The sequence below is a fragment of the Raphanus sativus genome, chromosome 4 (assembly GCF_000801105.2).
Source record: "Raphanus sativus cultivar WK10039 chromosome 4, ASM80110v3, whole genome shotgun sequence".
In the NCBI taxonomy this organism is placed as follows: Eukaryota; Viridiplantae; Streptophyta; class Magnoliopsida; order Brassicales; family Brassicaceae; genus Raphanus; species Raphanus sativus.
In genome coordinates, this window is record NC_079514.1 from 40,593,775 (window position 1) to 40,614,498 (window position 20,724).

General features: G+C 35.0%; 6 protein-coding genes across 8 annotated transcripts; 2 read left to right on the top strand and 4 right to left on the bottom strand.

The window, feature by feature from the left end:
- The first annotated feature begins 395 nt into the window (after nt 1-395).
- LOC108855456 (ethanolamine-phosphate cytidylyltransferase) lies at nt 396-3,461 on the top strand. Its single transcript, XM_018629288.2, has 9 exons — nt 396-883; nt 1,045-1,280; nt 1,457-1,635; nt 2,174-2,245; nt 2,441-2,508; nt 2,617-2,737; nt 2,823-2,888; nt 2,958-3,080; nt 3,176-3,461. Exons 1-9 carry the CDS (start codon nt 561-563, stop codon nt 3,245-3,247), a joined length of 1,260 nt encoding a protein of 419 aa, XP_018484790.2. The 5' UTR covers nt 396-560; the 3' UTR covers nt 3,248-3,461.
- Nucleotides 3,462-3,519: 58 nt separating this feature from the next.
- Nucleotides 3,520-5,108, bottom strand: LOC108855457 (uncharacterized protein At2g38710). 2 transcript variants are annotated; one of them, XM_018629291.2, is made up of 5 exons: nt 4,970-5,108; nt 4,547-4,671; nt 4,214-4,448; nt 4,022-4,115; nt 3,520-3,950 (listed from the first exon to the last, which is right to left on the bottom strand). In XM_018629291.2, the coding sequence occupies exons 2-5, from the start codon at nt 4,648-4,650 to the stop codon at nt 3,736-3,738; spliced, it is 648 nt and encodes a 215-aa protein (XP_018484793.2). In that variant the 5' UTR covers nt 4,651-4,671; nt 4,970-5,108; the 3' UTR covers nt 3,520-3,735. The 2 variants fall into 2 exon arrangements, with proteins under 2 accessions (XP_018484793.2, XP_018484792.2); XM_018629290.2 differs by lacking the exon at nt 4,970-5,108 and adding an exon at nt 4,891-4,917.
- A 254-nt stretch (nt 5,109-5,362) lies between these two features.
- Nucleotides 5,363-8,955, top strand: LOC108849261 (65-kDa microtubule-associated protein 5). Its single transcript, XM_018622808.2, has 11 exons — nt 5,363-5,594; nt 5,783-5,986; nt 6,055-6,291; nt 6,363-6,566; nt 6,663-6,809; nt 6,898-7,057; nt 7,340-7,491; nt 7,717-7,804; nt 8,226-8,299; nt 8,381-8,455; nt 8,550-8,955. Exons 1-11 carry the CDS (start codon nt 5,541-5,543, stop codon nt 8,787-8,789), a joined length of 1,635 nt encoding a protein of 544 aa, XP_018478310.1. The 5' UTR covers nt 5,363-5,540; the 3' UTR covers nt 8,790-8,955.
- Nucleotides 8,956-9,106: 151 nt separating this feature from the next.
- Nucleotides 9,107-10,745, bottom strand: LOC108849262 (peptidyl-prolyl cis-trans isomerase CYP22). Its single transcript, XM_018622809.2, has 7 exons — nt 10,439-10,745; nt 10,328-10,351; nt 9,998-10,085; nt 9,801-9,893; nt 9,610-9,642; nt 9,478-9,534; nt 9,107-9,256 (listed from the first exon to the last, which is right to left on the bottom strand). Exons 1-7 carry the CDS (start codon nt 10,642-10,644, stop codon nt 9,146-9,148), a joined length of 612 nt encoding a protein of 203 aa, XP_018478311.2. The 5' UTR covers nt 10,645-10,745; the 3' UTR covers nt 9,107-9,145.
- Nucleotides 10,746-11,176: 431 nt separating this feature from the next.
- On the bottom strand, nt 11,177-13,729 carry LOC108849470 (haloacid dehalogenase-like hydrolase domain-containing protein Sgpp). Of its 2 annotated transcripts, XM_018623024.2 has the most exons (5): nt 13,582-13,729; nt 13,373-13,478; nt 12,330-12,444; nt 12,096-12,247; nt 11,177-11,931 (listed from the first exon to the last, which is right to left on the bottom strand). In XM_018623024.2, the coding sequence occupies exons 1-5, from the start codon at nt 13,679-13,681 to the stop codon at nt 11,493-11,495; spliced, it is 912 nt and encodes a 303-aa protein (XP_018478526.1). In that variant the 5' UTR covers nt 13,682-13,729; the 3' UTR covers nt 11,177-11,492. The 2 variants fall into 2 exon arrangements, with proteins under 2 accessions (XP_018478526.1, XP_018478527.1); XM_018623025.2 differs by lacking the exons at nt 13,373-13,478; nt 13,582-13,729 and adding an exon at nt 12,767-13,001.
- A 113-nt stretch (nt 13,730-13,842) lies between these two features.
- LOC108853220 (annexin D4) lies at nt 13,843-16,002 on the bottom strand. The gene is made up of 6 exons (XM_018626664.2): nt 15,944-16,002; nt 15,654-15,841; nt 14,849-15,067; nt 14,546-14,767; nt 14,359-14,430; nt 13,843-14,248 (listed from the first exon to the last, which is right to left on the bottom strand). The coding sequence occupies exons 1-6, from the start codon at nt 15,987-15,989 to the stop codon at nt 14,033-14,035; spliced, it is 963 nt and encodes a 320-aa protein (XP_018482166.1). The 5' UTR covers nt 15,990-16,002; the 3' UTR covers nt 13,843-14,032.
- Nucleotides 16,003-20,724: the final 4,722 nt, after the last annotated feature.

A 20,724-nucleotide genomic window follows, 5' to 3' on the forward strand; every position in this document is an offset into this window, starting at 1 on the left:
ATTAATTAACAGAGGACAAAATGTATATAAGTATCAGCCTTTTTTAAAGATTCTTCAATGAAAACAATTCTCATTTCAGTTATCCTTTTATATTTATTTTTAATATTAACTTTTAAGAGAAATTCCTGTAAAAAATTCATTACAACTTACAATTATCAGATATGGTAACAAAATATTAATTATTTATTTTTCAAAATCTCAGATTTGATTTACGAGCCAAAAATAGACTTATTGTAAACCAAACCGAACTTAACCGAATTACTTACAACCAAACCGGTAATCTATAATTACCCGACCAACCAAAACCAACAAATTTCATTTCGGTTTACCTGTCATCGTCCATCTCCAAAGAGAAAAAAAAAAAATCTAAAAGCATAAATAGGATTCCGATTCCGAGTCTCAAGTTCCAAAGAGAAGAAACAAAACAATCCATCAATCTCCTAGAGAGAGAGAGAGAGAGAGAGAGAGATCTTAGCGAACAACGTGAAAGGAGAAAACAAAAACGATCAACAATCCAAAGACCGAAAAGCATTTTCCTCTAAAAGAAAAAAAAAACAAAAATGGTTTGGGAGAAGGAGAAGATCGTCGGGAGCTGTATAATCGGAGGAGCCACCTTCGCCGTCGGAGCTTCGTTCCTCCACCTCTTCCTCAAAGGCGAGCTTCCTTTGGGCCTAGGGCTAGGGCTAGGCACGCGTCTGGTCTCGTTTAGGAAACGGAGGCCCGTCCGCGTCTACATGGACGGCTGCTTCGACATGATGCACTACGGCCACTGCAACGCGCTGCGACAGGCGCGTGCGCTCGGTGACCAATTGGTGGTTGGTGTTGTTAGCGACGAAGAGATCATAGCCAATAAAGGACCTCCCGTTACGCCTCTTCATGAAAGGTCCCTCTCTCGATCTCAATTCGATTACTCGTATAGAGCCGGTTTAGGTTTGAAACGATTCCGGTTTAGTGTTAAATGATCTAAATGGTGGATAATAATACCTAAACCGATTTTTTAAATACCTAAACCGATTTTTATTTTTTGTGATTTGGTTATCTCAGGATGGTTATGGTGAAGGCAGTGAAGTGGGTGGATGAAGTGATATCTGATGCTCCTTATGCCATCACGGAGGATTTCATGAAGAGGTTGTTTGATGAGTACCAGATTGATTACATCATCCATGGGGATGATCCTTGCGTGCTTCCTGATGGGACTGATGCTTATGAACTCGCTAAGAAGGCTGGGAGGTACAAGCAGATTAAGCGTACTGAAGGAGTTTCCAGCACTGATATCGTTGGTATAACTTACATCGTCTCTCCTGATTCATTTTTAGCTCGTATCAACTGTATTTGTTCATTGTCTTCAGGATGGTTAGAGTAAAGTTTTTTTCTTTTACAGGCTGCGTCATGGTTATGTAACTAAGTGTTCATGGTAGCTTAGATATGTGACATTCAAGTTCATAAATTTTTGCAGGTCGCATGCTTCTGTGTGTAAGAGAAAGATCGAACAGTAATAGTCATTCTTCTCTGCAAAGGCAGTTTAGCCATGGGCATAATAGCCCAAAGTTTGATGACGGAGGTTCTTCTGCTGGTACACGCGTCTCGCATTTTCTTCCTACTTCCCGCAGGATCGTTCAGTTCTCCAATGGCAAGGTACGCACGTCTTGAAGAGTGTGTGCTCTTCTCATGTTTTCCTATTGCATGTTTGTGTTTCTACCATACATGTTTGGAATTGTGTATATCTCTGTGTATTTTTTAATGATCTAATACATGACTCTTCATTTCTAGTAGCTATGCTAGTGATTATGGGCAGGCTCTTTTTTTTTTCTTTTAATTATTAAAGAGAACGGGTATCAGCTTTCATCATCGTTTATGGGAACAGTGTCTGGTTGAGTCTTGGTTCTTACCTTCTGAAACATAACTTGTTCACCCTGTCTATGACCATTTTACCAATCACTGGATCCTTTTTTTTTTCTGGTAAAACAATCACTGGATACTTCTTATGTCTTATGTGTTTATCTATACTTTACCTATAGAGTGACAGAAAGTTGCTTCACATCTCGTTTTATTGCCTATGTAAATTCATGCAAGCTAGATTAAACTTAAGATTAAGTTCTTTTATTGATTCATTTTTCTCCTTCTCATTTTTGTTATCTGGGGGTTGACCAAAAGTACATGATTATGGTGACAGGGGCCAGGACCTGATGCACGCATAATTTACATAGATGGTGCTTTTGATCTTTTCCATGCTGGCCACGTTGAGGTATAGTAAGTTAATTTGGGGCAGATAAATTACTCTTTATCTTTTTCATGTTTTGTTTACAACTCTTTGATCGACAAAATTGAACGCTAAATATATTATACATATCTTATATGTTTGTCGACTAGTCCAAGCGACTATCCAGTTTTGTGCTGCCGGTGATGTTGATTCTTTTTCTTGATTTCTCAATTCGTACAGATTCTCAGGCGTGCACGAGAGCTTGGAGACTTCCTTCTTGTTGGAATACACAATGACCAGACTGTCAGGTTCTAGAAAGCTCAATTGTTGCAGTTTGCTTTATAGTGATTTTCTCAGTTTGTATCTCTGCTTAAATCCGTCTGACCAGATGGTGCATGTTATACGTTGATGTGCAGTGCTAGAAGTGGAGCGCGTCACCCAATCATGAATCTCCATGAAAGAAGCTTAAGTGTTCTGGCATGCCGCTACGTAGATGAGGTGATTATTGGTGCTCCTTCGGAAGTGTCAAAAGATACGGTGAGCTTTTCACTCTTTACTTACTAGTAATACTTGAATGGCTTTCATGAAAAGCTACTTTTTGACACTGATTTCGACAATGCAGATCACGACATTTGATATTTCATTGGTGGTTCATGGTACAGTAGCCGAGAGCGATGATTTTCAGAAGGTAAAAGATAAACTTTTATATATTATAAGCTATGCATTTTCTCAGAATGTGGTTGATGATTTGACATAGGAGGAAGGTAATCCGTATGCTGTACCGATAAGCATGGGCATATTCCAAATCCTAGAAAGCCCTCTTGACATCACAACCTCCACCATAATCAAGAGGATTGTAGCCAACCATGAAGCTTATCAGGCAAGTTGTTTTTTTTTCTCTTGCTCATTCATCTGCTTGTTACGTCGCTCTGACCAAATCTCTCACTCGAAAATCATTCTGCATTTTTTTTACAGAAACGTAATTTGAAAAAGGAAGCTAGTGAGAAGAAGTACTACGAGCAGAAGTCTTTTGTGACTGGCGACTGATAGAAAAATCTTTTAAAAGCTTTGTAAGACCCATCTTCAGGATGTTAACCAGTTTCTCCTTTTTATCTTAATGTCTCTGTAGTCTGTACTGGCTATAGTAGGATGTTTCTGCATCAGACTCCAATGCTACATATGACATTTTGTTCTCTAGTTTTTCACTTTACATAAAAAGAGGGCATTGATGGTTTTATCACCAACTGCTGCTTTGATGTTCTTCACTTTTATATGCTAGGATTGTATATTGTTTACTATCGCGTTTTAAAAAGATGAACTTCGTTAGAAGACCGCACACTGCTACTGATTGTTTGATAATTAAAATGGTAAGTGCGGTTGCGTTTTCAGAGAATGGTGAAACAGGCAAATCTTGTCTCGTTTGAAAAACAAATCAGAGAGAGCCTTAAACAGTTTTCGAATCACAAATACTAAAGATAAATTAGGAGAGGTCCCAAACAGGACACAATCTCACGCACCCAGTTTCATGGTGCAAATCAGGAGAAGGCCGTGGCGGGCTTGCTGGTCCCATTAATAGCCGGAACAAGGCCCCTTGTGGCCTTCACGTACGAAAGGTATTCACTATAATGCATGCTGAATAATGTGCTCTGATAACGTGTTAGCTGGATACGCCTACGCACCGACTCCGTTATCTCCCCATTGTATCCTGCTTTACGCACCAGCGAGTCTATTGCCTCTATCTTTGTCCAGCCTGCCCGAAAAAAAAACAAGTAGCTTTGATATATGGTAGCATAACGAGACTAGCATATACAAAACTGGTACCTTCATGAGCTGGCACCTCAGGGAGATACGTGGCGTTACGCTTTATATTAGTCACAGGTTCAGTGAACTCAATGATTATTCCATGCTTTCCAACCTTCATAGTCAAACCATTCATGAGAAAGGCATCACATCAGAAAGGTTATATCAGATGTGTGGACTGACATGAAGTAACAGAAGAAGTGAAAGATATACCTCCCAGTCGAGATAATCCTCCGCATCTTCGTAATCAGTAAGGACTGAGACCGTACACTGCAGAAAGGGCAGTTCTTTGGGTTGGATTGGCGGGAACCTACGATCCCTCAGGGCACTGGTCAAGGCATAGTCCTTGAAGCCACTGATCAAGCGGCGTGCTTCGAGTGTACCGATACATCCACGCAAACGAGGCTCCCCACCGTTAACTATTTTCTTCCAGGTGACAAACAATGGGCTATAAAACAAGGAAAAAATCAAAAACACTGGACTATTGAGTAACAGAGAATGATGTCACCCAAAAAAAGGTATGGGTAGAAAGAAATAGAGTTTAACTGATTGGCGTCGTCAAAGGCAGGTGGAGGAGACTCTTCGTTGTTGTAGTGAGAGACCAAAGTGTCAAAACAGTACACAGCCATGTCTCTGTTCGCAGACGCCATTTGTGTGCTTTTCAAGAGAGACTAAGCAAAAAAATAAATCAAAATTAGCAACTAGTGCGCATGGTTAATTTGATTTTACCGCAAAAAAAAAGATAGACCGATTTTCTGCTTAAAAAAAAAAACGAATTACAGAAATACTATATAGCATTGGTCGGACTAGTTTGCGATGATGAAGATATAGGAGAAATAAATTGATCCCAAACAAAAAAACAAAGAAAAGACGAATCTAGAAGAGCATACAGATCTGTACATAAGAATTGACAATCGAAACAGATGTGTAAAATCAATTGGGAACACGAGAGAGCGGAGGAGAGAGAACCTGAGGGGAAAAAAAGCGCAAAAGATTCGAAGATCGGTGGTGAAAGTGTGTACGTTTCAGAAACAACGAAAGAAAAGAAAGCACACTGGACAACCACTTTTTTTTTTTGGTTGGTGACTTCTTTGTTTTTCATATCACGGGCTTTCACATTAGGGCCCAATTTCTAAACAGGCCCAATAGTATTTATTTATCAAACAAAACAAAAATACAAATGTATTTTGCCATAGGAATTTCATACATAAATGTGTTTATATTTAAATGTACATAAAAAAAAATTATGAGTTTGGTTCTTCTCTAAAATGTTAAAATTTTGGAATATTTTTTTTTTCTCTTGAAAATATTTATAAAAATATTTTTAGACTTTTCGCGTGCACAAATATCTCGAGAGGGATACAAAAAAAAATCTAAATTACCGCCAAAAAAAAAAAACATTCTTTCCAAAACTGACACTTGGCTCTCTTCCTTCAAAGTTCAAACACAATCTCTCGGGATCTTCACCCTTCAGTTCATCCTCTCTAGGGTTTCCCAGAACTCTGTTACTACACGGCGGCGCCGGCGTAAAGAAGCAAAAATGTCTCTTTCTTCAACCACCACCACTTGCACTTCCCTCCTCCAAGAACTACAGGTCTTCTCTTCTCACTTCCCTCCCCCCTTTCTCCTAGGGTTCCATGTTTCGAGTTCGATTCATCGATTGATAATACCAATTTCGATTTCTTTTTCTAGGATTCAATTCTTTATCGATTTGATCAAGAAAGCTTTGATTTTTTTTTTTTTGTAACCAACATGTTTTATTCTGATTATATATGTATATAGATCATATGGGATGAGATTGGTGAAGGCTACAGCGAGAGAGACAAGATGCTGCTTGAACTCGAGCAGGAATGTCTAGAGATATACAACAAGAAAGTCGAGAAAACTCGCAAGCACAGAGCCGAGTTGCAACGATCGTTAGCTCAATCCGAAGCTGAGATCGCCAGCCTCATGTCTTCACTTGGTGAACAAGTCTCCTTCTCAAGGGTAATAATGCTCTAGCCTCATCATTATTACAAGTCTCCCTTCTTATGTGTGTTTATGTTTTTGAGTAGAAAGAAGGCTCTTTGAAGGAGCAGATAACTTCTGTGAAGCCTGTGTTGGAAGAACTGATAGTTAAAAAGGATGTGAGATGGAGAGAGATCTCTGAGACTGTGATGGAGATAGCTGAGATCTCTTCTAACATTGCTGGGAATGATTGTCCTCCTCTTAGCTCAATCGATGAAAGTGACTTGACTAAAAGGAAGTTGGATGAGCTTAGATCACATCTTCAGGATCTTCGCAATGAAAAGGTATTTTTATTATATGTTACAAGAGAGTTTATGGTTATGTGCTTATCAATTTTTATTTTTTTTTATTTCAGGTTGTTCGGCTGCAGAAAGTGAACTCTTACATCAGTGCTGTCCACGAGTTGTCGGAGACTCTTTCATTCGATTTCTCCAAGGCTTTGAGTAATGTACATAAAAGCTTGACCGGGGTTTCGAAAAGCATTAGTAATGATACTCTTGCTAGGTTGACAGAGCTTGTGGAGTCTCTGAAGAAGGAGAAACGTCAGAGGCTGCTTAAGGTGGAGCAAACCAATACTTTATTTCTCCAACTGTTTGGGAAAACAAACCATAACTAGTAGGGATTGATACATTGAGAGGTTATTGTTTATTTTCAGCTGCAAGGTTTGGGAAGAACCATGCAGGAGCTGTGGAGCCTGATGGAAACACCTACGGATGAGAGGAGAAGATTTGACAACTTAAGTATCTTACTTTCTGATGGTGCCTTGGGAAAAGGATGCCTCGGTCTAGACATTGTCCGAGAGGTAATGTGATCGTATTCATTTTGTTATGATCTGTCTGAGTGAGCGAGTATCAAACTTTTTCTTAACTCTTTTAACATTTTGGTTATAGGCTGAAGATGAAGTGAAAAGACTGAATGCCCTCAAGTCCAGCAAAATGAAGGAACTGGTTCTGAAGAGGCATTGTGAACTAGACGAAATCTGCAGAGAGGTTCATATGGATTTCAATAGCGATGCTGCAAGACAGAGTCTCATCGACGTCATTGATTCCGGTAATGTACACTCTCCTTCTTGTTCCGGACATTGACATACTCATACCAAACAAAAAAGAAATCTGATCCTATGTTGATAGTTGTCACTCCTCTTTGATTAGCTTTTGCATGTTCATGTCAATTTCATGTTTCGTCTCTGTCAAGTTTGTCCCAGTGTGACCCTACTTATGTGGAATTATGATGGATATGGTTTCTCAGTTTGTTAAGTTACTAATGCAACTAACATACGGTTTAAAAGGATATCTTTCATCGAGTTTGCAGTGACGAAGGTTTCCTTTGCAGGTGATGCTGATCTGTCTGATATTCTGGCATGCCTTGATGCTCAGATCGAGAAGGCGAAACAGGAAGCTTTAAGCAGAAAGGAAATTTTAGACAAAGTTGATAAGTTGAAGCACGCAAAGGAAGAAGAAAAATGGCTCGACGATTATGAAAAGGTGAATACCACATTGTGTTTTAAAGTTATCTTTTATTAATATATACTTCAAGAGTGAAAATATCTCGTCTTAAGATTAACTGCACTGCACCCTGAAACTATTAGAGAGAATCAGTCTTTATCTCCAGAGTCTTTTTGTTAGAGAGTGTCTCATTTTGTGTGTGTTTCCTACAAACTAGCTTTGTATACGGTATTGATTGTTCCATCTAATTTGCTTTCTTAACAGGATGAGAATCGCTTCAGTGCTGTAAGAGGAGCGCACAAAAATTTAAAACGCGCAGAGAAAGCTAGGAGCCTTATCAGCAAAATTCCTGGTAAGTCTTGACTTCAGTATATGATGCTTTCTGATAACAATACTTTGGTAACTGGATACCTTCCTTTCTTGTCATCCAAGATTCTTATTTTCTCCTCTATTGGATACCAAAACTATTAGCAGTTCAACATGAGAGGATTTAAAGTCTTTTAACTCTCTAGCTCGACCACTTCCTGCTGAAACTCGAAAACTCATTGATAAGATGTTTGGTGGATTTCTTTCACTTGTTAGGGGTAAGTAGAATGTGAACCGTGGTGGTAGTAATAGACAGACAGTGCCTGATTCCAATCATGTGAAGTGTTTGTAGACTTTTTGTGAGATACTTGCTCATCCTACAAAATTAGCTGATGTTTAATACAATACCTGTTGTAGAACTGATCGGTCTTAAGATGACATTAACCTGTTTTATTTACCTTGTAAAGCAATGATCGATGGTCTGACAAACAAAGTGAAGGCCTGGGAGAAAGAAAGAGGAGTCCCCTTCTTATGTGATAAGGTAACTAACTGTACATTTGCTCAACTGTCTTTTTTATGGTTTGATTCAGCTTATATTAGCTATGCTTTTTTTTCGATCCAGCACCCGTTGTTACAAACACTGGAAGAAGAAATTGTTTTGCGTGCTCAAAGAGAGGAGGAAAAGCGTCAATTCCGAGTATGTGTGTTAGTCAAAACAAGGATTTGTGGACAATCAGTGTGTTACTGAACTAACAAAACAAAGCTCTTTGTTTTTGTTTTTGCGTAAACAGGAGCAGAAACGACTACAAGGCCAGCTTGCTACAGAGAAAGAAGCAAAGTATGGTTCAAAGTCTGCAAAGAAGAAGCCACTGGGGCAGAGTCTTAACACAGACAATGTGACTAAAACACCACTTGGTCGTAGGATTGGGACTACACCTGGAAGGTCTGGTGTCAAAGATAATAGAGAAAGCGGAAGAGGCAATGCTACCGCCATACCGCTGAACTACGTCGCTCTTCAGAAAGAAGATTGACTTTATAGATACTAAAAAGAGGGGAGGTGGGGTTTTAGGGTTCTACATACAGCTACATTACATGACTTGTTATGTGATTCTTTTTGGTTTCTAGTTCCTTTTGCTAATGAATATGAAGTCTCACATTGCACTCACAAGCGCAGTTGATATCCAAAACCAAAGTTTATTAGAGGCTTTGTTTCTGGAAATGATGACAATTAAAAAAAAAAACATATTGGGATTTAGGTTCTGTCACAATGCGTAAGGTTTACACAACTAATAAGCTCAGGGTTCTTCTCACTACATTAGTCCTCCAGCAGAAAAAGTTTCTCTAGTAGTTTTTCTTTTTGGTGAGAAAAGCTCAAGACTAAAGCATTTTACATCTCACCACACTCGGTAATTACAACGGCAAGCTTGGGCCGGTTGTTTGGTCCAACGGCAACGTTCTCAATCTTCCGCACCACCAATAAACCATCTCCAAGCACTCTCTGTACATCAAAGAAGGAAGAATTTGTAAGTCATAACAACACTATTACACAAGGGTGGGTTCATGCTCAATGCTTCTGCCTCAGCTATAAAGTTTTTTTCCTACTAAGACAGTCTCAGTTAATAACCACAAAGTGAGAGAACTAATGGAAGAAAATTGGAAAGCTTCTTGGTTGAATCAAATGCAATTACATTAGACGTGTATGTGAAAGAGAGGACATACCCCAAAGACAATATGCTTGTTGTCAAGCCACTCGCATTTTGCACAACTGATGAAGAACTGCAATGCAAAAGAGCAGAACGTTAATTATTATAGCCTTAAATGATAACACACGTTCATTGAGACTGAAATTACCTGGCACCCATTTGAGTCTGGCCCACTATTTGCCTACAAGAAAAGAAAGAGAGCCGTGATCAAGGTGATGAGTATTAACAGAGTTTGACTCATGGAGTTTAAAAGGGAACTGATTCAACATATTGAAAGGGAAGGGAAGAAGACAATATATTAGTTTAAAGGTGAATTCAGAAAGGTAAATTTTGATATACCATGGAGAGAAGTCCAGGTCCAGTATGTTTAGCAGTAAAACTCTCATCATCGAACTTGTGGCCATAAATTGACATGCATCCACTACCATCATTCTGCAGAGTTTAACACGATGAGCATTTAAAACCAAGAGAAGAAACCACTTCAAAAACTGATAAACAAGAAGGTGAAACTTTATTAGATGGAAAGGAACACTGACCTTGAGAAAATCACCACTCTGAATCATAAAGTCCTTGATGACCCTGTGAAACTGACACTCCTTGTAACCAAGTGGCTTCCCTGCCTTTCTGCATTTTTTTTTATTAACAACCAAAACAAATAAAAAAGGTTATATATATATATATATATATATATATATATATATACGCTTTAACTAGCAAAGGTGCATCAAGATATATGCATACAACAATACAAACAAAAACATATGCATAAAACAATACAAACTCTAAGACTTAAGCATGAAAGAAACAGCAAGACTAGATTTTGAAACATGCCCATCTCACTAAACCCTAATAAAAATCGAATGTACCTGAGTTCACCGGTACAGAACTGCCTGCAAGTTGAAAAAAAAAACACACACACAAGGATTAATCAGAATCAGCTTAATACAACAAGAGATAGAGACGCAAAGGGAGAAGACCTGAAGTTTTCAGCGGTTTTGGGGGCAATGTCGGCGAAAAGCTCCATCTTGATACGACCCGCGGGGATGCCACCGATGGAGACGTCGAAGAAGACGACTGGGTTTTTAGGGTTCGGTGGTCTGACGTGCCACTCCACGTTCCCACCGCCGCTTGATGGTGTTGGTCCAGCGACGATTCCTCCTCCTACTCCTCCTCCAGAACTCATCGCAGCTCGAATGTTTCTCTCTCTCTCTGACTTCGAATGAAAGAAAGATACTTTCTTCTCCCGTTCGTTCTCTCTGTTTCTGCTCTAAAGACAAGGTGTTCGAAACACCCCAAGTTGGGGTTTTAATTTCGAACCTACTTGGGCTTTTTAAATTGAAACCTACTTGGGCTTACATTCAAACTTACTTGGGCTTAGATTCAAAGTGCTGAAAAGTTGCAAGAAAGCCCTCAAATTTTCTATGTCATTTCAAATTTACCTTTTAATAATGAAAATATCAAGGTAACCCTCCGTCTCACAAAAAAAAAAAAGGAACAACTTGTAATATAACATTATAACCCTCCATCGATGTGTACACAACAGTCACTGTGAAAGAGGAACTTGAAAACTTGACTGTCACTGCATTATCATTCATCATATAAGACCTCAATCAATGCTCTAGAATGTCACAACTTTACATTTTCTAACCACTAGATTTAACCATACAAAAACATGTTGAATCATCATATACATCTTCAGTTGTCACGTAACCAAATAAAAACCAAGGTTTTAATTATTTTCCATTGACAAAATGTATATGTTTACCTTATAAAACAATAGGATCATTATTGAAGGTAAAGTTACCATGTCTTTGTGTTCAAACTTAGCATTGAGCATGTAAAGACAAAGTTACATACGTCAAAAAAAAAAAAGGCAAGCTAAATTTGATAACTTGGAAGCTCCTCCTCCCATTGTCAAAAAATCCCCAAAAGAATAATATTCAACAAAAGATAAAAAAGAAAGAAAGTTATGCTGCTCATGCATGCGTAGGCTTCATGAGCTAGACAAGTGAGACGACAACAACAAGACTTCTAAGAACTCTTCTTGTTATCAAGCTCCTCCAACACACCCAACAGTTTCGGATCCGCATAGTTCGCTATAAGAAAAGCAGGTTTAGCTTGCATCAGCACGCTTGCTGGATTACCTGTGGTAAGTCCAACCACAGGCATCCCAGCCGCAACTCCAGCTTTGATCCCAGAAACCGAGTCCTCGAACACTAGCGTATGCTCCTTCGACACTTTAAGCACTTCGAGAGCCTTCAAGTAAGCCGCCGGGTGTGGTTTTGGGTACTCACATTCAGAGCCGAGAATCACTGCCTGGAAGAAATCAGTCAGACCGAGTTTCGATATGATGAGCTCTGCGTTTTCTTTTGGTGCGTTTGTGACTGCGGCTCGTTTCAGTCCACGGTCTTCGATCCATTTGGTCAGTTTTAGAAGTCCATCGAGTGGCTTTACCTTTTCTGCTACTAGTCTAATACATAAAACAAAAAAACAAAAAAAAATTCTAGAAATTAAAACTAAAATTTTAAGGTTCATAAACATTTAACAAATAATTTATAGCCTTAAGTTTATGTATATAATCTCTATAAAAAGATAATCAGAAGCAAGTTTTTTTAAGACAGAAGCTGGACTTACTTGCGGAAGAGAGCTTCCTTTTCGTCACAGAATGTTAACCCTCTAGCAACATCATCAGGGAAGAGACCGCGAGCAATCTCGGAGTTGTGTTTTCCAGCAATATTGGCAATAAAGAACTTCTCGTCGATTGGGACACCATTGTTAAAACCAATCTGTGAAATGATTCAAGAAAGTATTATTATTATATAATAAGGTTCCAACGCTGAAGATATGAGCATGAATGAATTAACAAACCTGTTGAAGGAGTTCCTGGAAGGCGATAAGGTGGATGGGATCAGAATCACAGAGTGTTCCATCAACATCAAACAGAATGGCTTCTAATGGAGCAAGATGTGAGAGCGATGGTTTGCTGATTCACAACATAATGAAACAGATTTTAACAACAGATAGATCAAAACCCTGACGAGATCGCATCAAAAGGAACAAAAACTTTGGATGCCAAAATAAATTTGCAGAAAATTATTTTAACCATTCCATTCTTGTGTATGTCTATCAGTTAGATTTCAGTTTTGTCTTGATAATAATTAGGAGAAATATGGTAATATCCCCGAGTGCCATTAATCTTGGAAACCAAGACACAGATCATGCATATAAGACACAGATCATGCATATAATATAGTATAAATTTATGATTGAGTGAAAGTAAGGATCAAGAACATTAAAAAGTGTACCTCTCGGAAGGAGTGAGATCAGAGAAGCCATTCATTTTGATGAAACAGAGAGAAAAAAAATAGATCTGTGATTGCAGAGAAGAAACCAATGGCTTTTGAGAGAAAGTTTGAAGAATATATAAAAAAGGTACAAAATGGGAATCAAATGAGTGAACGTCAGAGTAAGATTCGGACAGGACTTTTATTCACCACGTGGTGCCTTTTGCATCTTTTTTGACGAACGCATTATGCCAAAACTGTAGACCGGAATTTCATACCGTCATCCGGTTTACATAATTCATTTGAAATTATTAGGCATTTTGGTTGGAGGAGCCGGTCTGGCAACAGAATCATGTAACATATCTAAGGAAAATATATGATTTTCTATTTTAATACAGTAACTAAAATAGTACAAGATGAATTGTAAGTTATATATAGACCATTTTCGTTTATTTAGAACTTTTTTTTTATTTCTTTCGAAATTTTTATAAATATATCTTTTGTTTGTATGATTTTCTTAGATATAGTTTTTATATAGTAATAAAAAAAAGATTGTGACTACTTATTGGTTGGACTGGAGATACAAATTGCAAATGCAGTCAGTCTATCTATTTACCCAAGAAATACCTGGAGGAAGCTGAATCAAGAGCAAAGACAGAGCATAACTGTCTACTACTTTTCTGAATCCTCGAACTTACTCCAGCTTTACCAACAGTAAACAACGGGAGAGAATCTGATAACACACTAAAATAATTCACCAGCAACAACAACAAAAAAACAGAGACTTTGTGGAAAACTATGTTAGATAAAGGATCTCTGATGTTAATATAATTTACCAAACTGAGTTTGAGCTCTCCTCATAGGAGCAGAAACCCATGAAGTGCAGTGACTTATTAATCTGCCATCTGTTTGAAGAATTCTAGAGATAGAAGCCATGAAAAGGGTTTAAGGATAACAAAGGGGAAAGACTGAGAAAGAAAATGAAATAGAAAAGAAGAAGATGGCTTCAAAGACAGCAGGAGGAAAGTGTTTTGTGTGATTTATTAGTATGAGATGGTGAGAGCCACTCATTTTTCTCACAATCTGCTAGTCCTATCTGCAAAAATATCTTTAAGAAAAAAATAATTTTTCACACTCTTCTTCTCCCATTGAATCATGTCACCAACGACAACAACTCTTTATTATCAAATCGAATAAAAGGGTATAGAAAACGCAAATGTTGGGATAGTAACACAAAACCAAAAGGAATTCAAATGTTCAATAACAAAAAGTCTTGAGAATGCTTTCTCAGTTCGATTTGGATAGTAGTGTGAGCAAGAAGTCTCTGTAGTTTCCTCTAATCTTCTCTTGGATATTTTGGGCTAAGGTCTCACCGTAGCGCTGATTATACTCTTCTGCGATATCCTTCATCTCATCACTATGATCCGCTCTCGTAACGAATACTCTTGTCAACCATTTCTTGGTACCCTTGTCCGCATCTTTGTTCAAAGACGCATTCAAAATCTAGCACCAAAGACAGAGAGACTTTATATAAACTATTGCATCGTTATTAAAAATAAATATTAGAAGTTTATATATGAAAGTACATGAGTAACCATATAAGTGTATTATACCTTGCTGAAGTACACAGAGGGTTTGAGCAAACAAAGCAATGCATCATTGAGAATTGAAGACTCAGATACACCCTGATGATCACACCAAAAGATTTTATTGATCCATTAGAAAAGTTATTTGTATAAATAAAAGAATGTGGTTACGTAAATACTAGAAGAAGTGATGAGAAGTCATATAATATGTTACCCCAAGAAGATCAGAGCCTTTGATTTGGTTATAGTGTTTGTAGACATGTTGGAGATGAAGTTTGCTCCTTGTGCTGAGGATCCTAACAACCTCATCATTCTCTATGGCTTTCTCTCCTGGAGAAGCCACTGCCTCGGCCAAAATCTTAGCGTCAGATTTGGCTGAATCATCCTTCACCTTGTTCCCTTCGTATCTGTAAGCACTCACGAGGCCTACAAGCAGCTGCACAAAGAGACATGCAGTGAGTAAGAAGAAAGATCAGGTGTGGGAGGGTGTATGGTAAGAAAGAATGTTACTACTGACCTTGCGGCGAGAGCCGTGGATGTTAGATGCAATGTCTTCTTCCATCGACTGGTCGAAGAGTGAGTGATAAGCTTTGCGTGCGCCTAGGAGATCCTCAGAGGAGCGAGTGCATGCCACCTCCACGATGAGACTGTAACATTCATCTCCTTTCTTTAGTGCTTTCTTCACCACCCTCGCGTCTCTCTCCCATGGATGCATCGACCACATCACCACCGCATTCTACACATCATAGACTAAACGTTCATCATTTCCATCGAGTGATAAGGTTGCTTTTTTTTTCTTCATAAGGAGTCTCTTAGGACTTCCTTAGGAAACGTGAGAGGACCAATACTAATAGTTGATCAAAGATCATTGCCAGTAAGTTTTCAGATCAAAGCACATGATAATTCACAGAGTATAGGAATAACTTCTTCATCAAGTAACAAAAATCTTCATCTCTAACCAATCACACACCAAATAGTTGCTTAACAGAAAATCAGTCAATACAAATGGAAAAAGTTACTTTAATATTTAGGTAAAATTGACAATTTTTCTTTAATTTTTAGTCCATAATTAAACTAAAATAAATAGTTTTTATTAGGTAAAACAATGATTATTTTGTTATTAGATAAAAATAACAAGTAGAAATGGTTAAGGAAAAAAAACTAAATAGATTTAAATAGTAATATTTTTTCACCAAATTTTAATAGTAATAGTAATAGTAATAGTAATAACTTTTGCCAAAACAAAACTAAAATATATAGTATCAAAATGTTAAGATAAAAGCCAGAAAATGAAAGATGTAAAGGGGGTTGCAGAAACTGACATTGAAGCGAGAGAACTCAAGCCTGAGATGTTTGACAAATTGATCATGACACTTCTCAAAAGCTCTTTCTTCATCCTCCTCAAAGAAACTTTTGCTTGCCTTCCTAAACAATTTTCTATGATCCTTGTGTGAATTCCCCAGTGTAGTTATCAATGCTTTCTCATCAACTCCCATTCCAACATTTTTTCCTATATGATTTTAAGTAATGAATCTCAATATCATTCTTGGTTTTCATTATAAACACACTAATTTACATATAAAATGGTATAACTGTACTACGAGAAAAGTACCTGAGATTGCATCAATAACAACATCCCAATCGAGAGTTTGAGCCATATTTTTCTTCCTTTGCTTTGGTTTCTGCGGAGAGATGGAAGAGAGACGAGTCATTTTATATGATGAGGATTACCAAGGGTGATGTTGTGGTTTACGGAGAGAGACAAGGGTGTTTTCGGTATATCAGATTTTGTTTTTTAGTTTAATATTGTGTTCAGATTTAAGACAAACGCTAGGTGCATTGTTGTAACAAGAAGTAACACCCGCCAAATTTATTATTACAGTATTCCAAGACAAATTAAAACCTACAGTTTCTTTTGTTTTAACTAGAAGTTATTAAATTTGACATATAAATGCAATTAAGTACATACAATGAAACCTCTATAAATTAATAATGTTGGGACTACACCAAAACTATATTTTTATTAATTTATAGAGATTATTAATTTATCGAGATATTAATTGAACCAAAAACTCAATTTGGGATTATGAAATTATATTAATTTATAGAGATATTAATTTATCGATTATTAATTTAAAGAGGTTATACTGTATATCATCACATCATAAGTTGATTTCAAATTAATGTAGTAACATATGATAAACTAAATATATAATTTCATTTCAAAGTTCGTCTTTAGAATAGTTAAAGATAAAAGATACAAAGGTTACATACAGTATGATCAGTTTTTTTTTTTTTTTTTTTTTTGAAGAGCATTAAAAAAAATATAAACATAAAAGGTATGATTTTAGAATCATAAACTTTTAGAAAGTAAGATGAGACAAGCCTTATATCTAGTTAAGCTATAGCTTATACCATCTCCAATCCACTTCTAAAAGTGATAAACTAAATATATAATTTCATTTCAAAGTTCGTCTTTAGAATAGTTAAAGATAAAAGATACAAAGGTTACATACAGTATGATCAGTTTTTTTTTCTTTTTTTTTTGAAGAGCATTAAAAAAAATATAAACATAAAAGGTATGATTTTAGAATCATAAACTTTTAGAAAGTAAGATGAGACAAGCCTTATATCTAGTTAAGCTATAGCTTATACTATCTCCAATCCACTTCTATTTTTATCTATATATATATTCTTCAAAAATAAAGAAACTATATTGTAGAGGTGGATTTACTTAAATATATGTTTCTATAATAGAGTTTCTTTATTTATAGGAGAAAATATAGATATTTGCTATTTCTATCTCTAGAGATAGAGGTAAAAAGTAAGTTTTTTCTATATTTTCCTCTAAAATAGAAGAACTTTATTATAAAAGCATACATTGGAGCAAATCACCTCTATAATAGAGATCTTTATTTTAAAGAAAAATTTAGAAATATAAATTGGAAATGCTCTTAGAAAAAAAAACTTATAATACATAATCCTAGTGATAAAAAACAGAAAGGAAAAAGGGGGTTGGATGGTATATGCGGCCTCCGCGACCTCCACAACCATACAGTATGTGAACAGTCTGAATGAGAAAAATTTGATGAGTTAATAAATATATGTTAAGAAATTAGGTTAAACGTGACACACATTTTCATGATTGGTGTTTTAACAAAATTTATTTTGCTATGTAAATGTAAGATACAAAATGGGTTTCTAAAAAAAGAAAGGGGAGGTTTAACAGTTTTCATTTGTATGTATTGTCTCCTATACTGGGGGTAGTATATTTTTATTTATCTTTTGTCACGACATGTCTCATACTAGATTTGAGTTTGTATTGTAACCTCAGTGATTACATTTTCACAAAACACTAGCTACATATTTTTTATGTCCTGGTCTAAAACTCTATGAGGAAATTTATTAAAAAACAAATCGTAAGTGACACATGTATGTACTCTGGCAGATAATATAGGATACGATACAGAAGGTTAAGATCCATATGGTTTTGAATAGGTCGAATCTCAGATAAGCAATAGAAGACTAGTAAAAGTCAACTACGTGCGATCTAATTCAGTAAAGGAGATGTGTAATTTACGGATTATCCGGATATGCAAATGGGTCCTAAAATACGGATAAACTCTTTCTCTGTGATGTTTAAAAATCATGACTTAGTTTTTTTCAGTAGAGTTCGAACTCGCAACCTAAATGCAGAAAGGAATCCGTCCTTATCATTGGGCCATAATGTTATAGACATCTAACTCTGTCTTTACTGAATTTCAGAAAACAATTACAACTGAAAAAAAAACAGATGACATTCATGAGTTGGCTTCGTTTGTTGTATTTTGATTACATACTGAAAAATATGATAAAAAAATAAACAATGAATCATCTGGTACTTGGGAAGGTTCAAAGATCATAAATCTCTTACCGAAATAAATAAAATAGGGTCCGAAGATCATGGCAAGGCAGATAGCATAGCTCTTCATCTCTTAAACAAATGTACTCTAACAAAATTCTGTTGCGTTCTCATTATTCCCAGGCTGTACACTTTAAATAAAGTATGCACGTCAACGATTCAAAAGAGTAGACGATAAGCCTTCATCACGTTTCCTTCGCGAGACTAATAAGTGATTAATTAGGTTATTAAGCATCACACAGTCACATGGTTTTTTTTTCCAAATAACTACTGCATACATCTGTCGTCGGGGTTGTACAGCCACATTATTATTGTCATACTTCCATGTGTCTCTATCACAAAAGAAATATTTGGTCAACCAAGTTAGTATATATTTTTTTGAAAAAGTAAAAAAATATATACTAACTTGGTTGACCAAATTAGTATATATATAACTAAAAAGCTACGAATTCTTGTACGACGACAGGGTGTGTGTGTCGTTTGCAGACGTGCGAGCCCATAAATAAGATCACGTTTTACACGAAGAGACGACTTTGCAATAATTTAGAGGGGACATAACAGCTGTTCTATATATGATTTGCATTTCGCTTCTCTTTTAATTTGATTTGGTTAAACTTATTCGTCAGTCATAACTCATAAGATCCCTTCATTTTTGACATCCTCTTTAATCTATTACTTATATATGTCAAAGAAACAGACATGTTAACTACGACGTAGTTTTTTTTCTTTTCCTAGAATAGAATGTGAATATCGTTAAAATTAAAAAATAGGTTATACATTATAGAAATATTGACTAGTAATACTTCTTCCGTTTCAATATAGATGAAGTTTTAGAGAATTTTTTTATTTCATAATAGATTATATTTACACAACTATATATAACTTTAACTTTATAAAAAAAACCAGTGTAACCAATTGTATTTTTATCATATTTATTTATATTTAAATAAATTAGTTTTATATTATATTTTATTGATATTTTGATTAAAAATAATATTGAACCCTCATATCATAAAATATCATTTGATATGAAACTGAGGGAGTATAAAATTATTATTGAACCCTCGTATTCAACGTCTTCGTCAAATTTCGAAAGGGAAAATCGCATAAAAAACCCTCAAAGTGTCACTTACTAACACTTTAAACCTTGAAGTTTTTTTACTAACACTTTTAACCTTCAAAGTGACATTTGTATCATAAAAAAACCTTCAAATAAAAAAATTGACCGGTTCAGCAGATAATTTTTTTAAAATAATTATTTAATTAATAAAATAAACAAAATAAATAAATAAAAATCCAAAAAATAAATAAAAATCGATAAATTCTAATAAAATTTACAAAAATGGAAAAAAATCAAAAAAATAAATTAAAATTTTAGAAAATTAAATAAATATATTAAAAATTAAATTATTTTCTAAAAATATTAATAAAAATAACTAAAAGTTAATAATAAATAAGATTAAATTTAAATAGAGAAGAACTAAATAAAAAGTTCACAATTTTTTTTTAAAAAATGGAAAATATAAAATTCAAAATCACTAGTGACGATGATGGTTTCTCACATAACCATTAACAATGATGATAATTGCCATATCTCCAACGATAGTTTCCAACATCATCTTGAAAATGACAAAAAAAATCTTTTTCAAACTTTTGAATTTTCTTTTTTTTGAAATATATGAATTTTTATTTTTCTGTTTTTTTTTTAATTTGATCTCATTTAGTTTTGAATTTTAATTTTCTAAATTTTAATTAATTTTCTGATTTTTTCTAATTTTCTGATTTTTGTTAATTAATATATAATTACATAAGAATCAATAAAGTTAGAAAAAAATCCGAAATTAATTATTATTTAGAAAATTAAAATTCAAAAATAAATGAGATCAAACTAAAAACAGAAAATAAAAAAATCATATATTTCAAAAAAATGAAAATTCAAAAGTTTGAAAAAGATTTTTTTGTCACTTTTAAGATGATATGACAATTATCGTCATTGTTAATGGTTATGTGAGAAACCATCATCGTCACTTGTGAATTTTGAATTCTGAGTTTTATATTTTCCATTTTTTTTAAAAAACTGTGAACTTTTTATTTAGTTCTTTTCTATTTAAATTTAATCTTATTTATTATTATTTTTAGTTATTTTTATTAATATTTTAGAAAATAATTTAATTTTTAATATATTTATTTAATTTTCTAAAATTTTAATTTATTTTTTTTTTTTTGATTTTTGTAAATTTTATTCAAATTTTCGATTTTTATTTATTTTTGGATTTTTATTTATTTATTTTGTTTATTTTATTAATTAAATAATTATTTTTGAAAAATTACCTGCTTAACCGGTCAATTTTTTGATTTAGAGGTTTTTACGATACAAATGTCAATTTGAAGGTTAAAAGTGTTAGTGAAAAAACTTCAAGGTTTAAAGTGCTAGTAAGTGACACTTTGAGGGTTTTTTATGCGATTTTCTCAATTTCGAAATATTATTACCG

What these genes read in the sequence shown, in the direction of transcription:
- LOC108855457 (XM_018629290.2), bottom strand. An exon ending in GCCTTTGACGACGCCAATCA is followed by an intron (nt 4,449 to 4,546) that starts GTTAAACTCTAT and finishes CTTGTTTTATAG; the next exon opens with CCCATTGTTTGTCACCTGGA. An exon ending in AGGATTATCTCGACTGGGAG is followed by an intron (nt 4,116 to 4,213) that starts GTATATCTTTCA and finishes TTGACTATGAAG; the next exon opens with GTTGGAAAGCATGGAATAAT.
- LOC108849262 (XM_018622809.2), bottom strand. Translation starts at nt 10,644, where the DNA reads ATGAGTTCTGGAGGAGGAGTAGGAGGAGGAATCGTCGCTGGACCAACA. An exon ending in TTCTGTACCGGTGAACTCAG is followed by an intron (nt 10,086 to 10,327) that starts GTACATTCGATT and finishes AAAAAAATGCAG; the next exon opens with AAAGGCAGGGAAGCCACTTG. An exon ending in GACCTGGACTTCTCTCCATG is followed by an intron (nt 9,643 to 9,800) that starts GTATATCAAAAT and finishes CTTTTCTTGTAG; the next exon opens with GCAAATAGTGGGCCAGACTC.
- LOC108855456 (XM_018629288.2), top strand. Translation starts at nt 561, where the DNA reads ATGGTTTGGGAGAAGGAGAAGATCGTCGGGAGCTGTATAATCGGAGGA. An exon ending in GTTACGCCTCTTCATGAAAG is followed by an intron (nt 884 to 1,044) that starts GTCCCTCTCTCG and finishes TGGTTATCTCAG; the next exon opens with GATGGTTATGGTGAAGGCAG. An exon ending in AGAGCGATGATTTTCAGAAG is followed by an intron (nt 2,889 to 2,957) that starts GTAAAAGATAAA and finishes GATTTGACATAG; the next exon opens with GAGGAAGGTAATCCGTATGC.
- LOC108849470 (XM_018623024.2), bottom strand. Translation starts at nt 13,681, where the DNA reads ATGGCTTCTATCTCTAGAATTCTTCAAACAGATGGCAGATTAATAAGT. An exon ending in GAGAGCTCAAACTCAGTTTG is followed by an intron (nt 13,479 to 13,581) that starts GTAAATTATATT and finishes GTGTGTTATCAG; the next exon opens with ATTCTCTCCCGTTGTTTACT. An exon ending in TCCAGGAACTCCTTCAACAG is followed by an intron (nt 12,248 to 12,329) that starts GTTTGTTAATTC and finishes ATCATTTCACAG; the next exon opens with ATTGGTTTTAACAATGGTGT.
- LOC108853220 (XM_018626664.2), bottom strand. Translation starts at nt 15,989, where the DNA reads ATGGCTCAAACTCTCGATTGGGATGTTGTTATTGATGCAATCTCAG. An exon ending in TGTTATTGATGCAATCTCAG is followed by an intron (nt 15,842 to 15,943) that starts GTACTTTTCTCG and finishes AAAATCATATAG; the next exon opens with GAAAAAATGTTGGAATGGGA. An exon ending in TTGAGTTCTCTCGCTTCAAT is followed by an intron (nt 15,068 to 15,653) that starts GTCAGTTTCTGC and finishes TATGATGTGTAG; the next exon opens with AATGCGGTGGTGATGTGGTC.
- LOC108849261 (XM_018622808.2), top strand. Translation starts at nt 5,541, where the DNA reads ATGTCTCTTTCTTCAACCACCACCACTTGCACTTCCCTCCTCCAAGAA. An exon ending in CCCTCCTCCAAGAACTACAG is followed by an intron (nt 5,595 to 5,782) that starts GTCTTCTCTTCT and finishes ATATGTATATAG; the next exon opens with ATCATATGGGATGAGATTGG. An exon ending in CATCGACGTCATTGATTCCG is followed by an intron (nt 7,058 to 7,339) that starts GTAATGTACACT and finishes TTTCCTTTGCAG; the next exon opens with GTGATGCTGATCTGTCTGAT.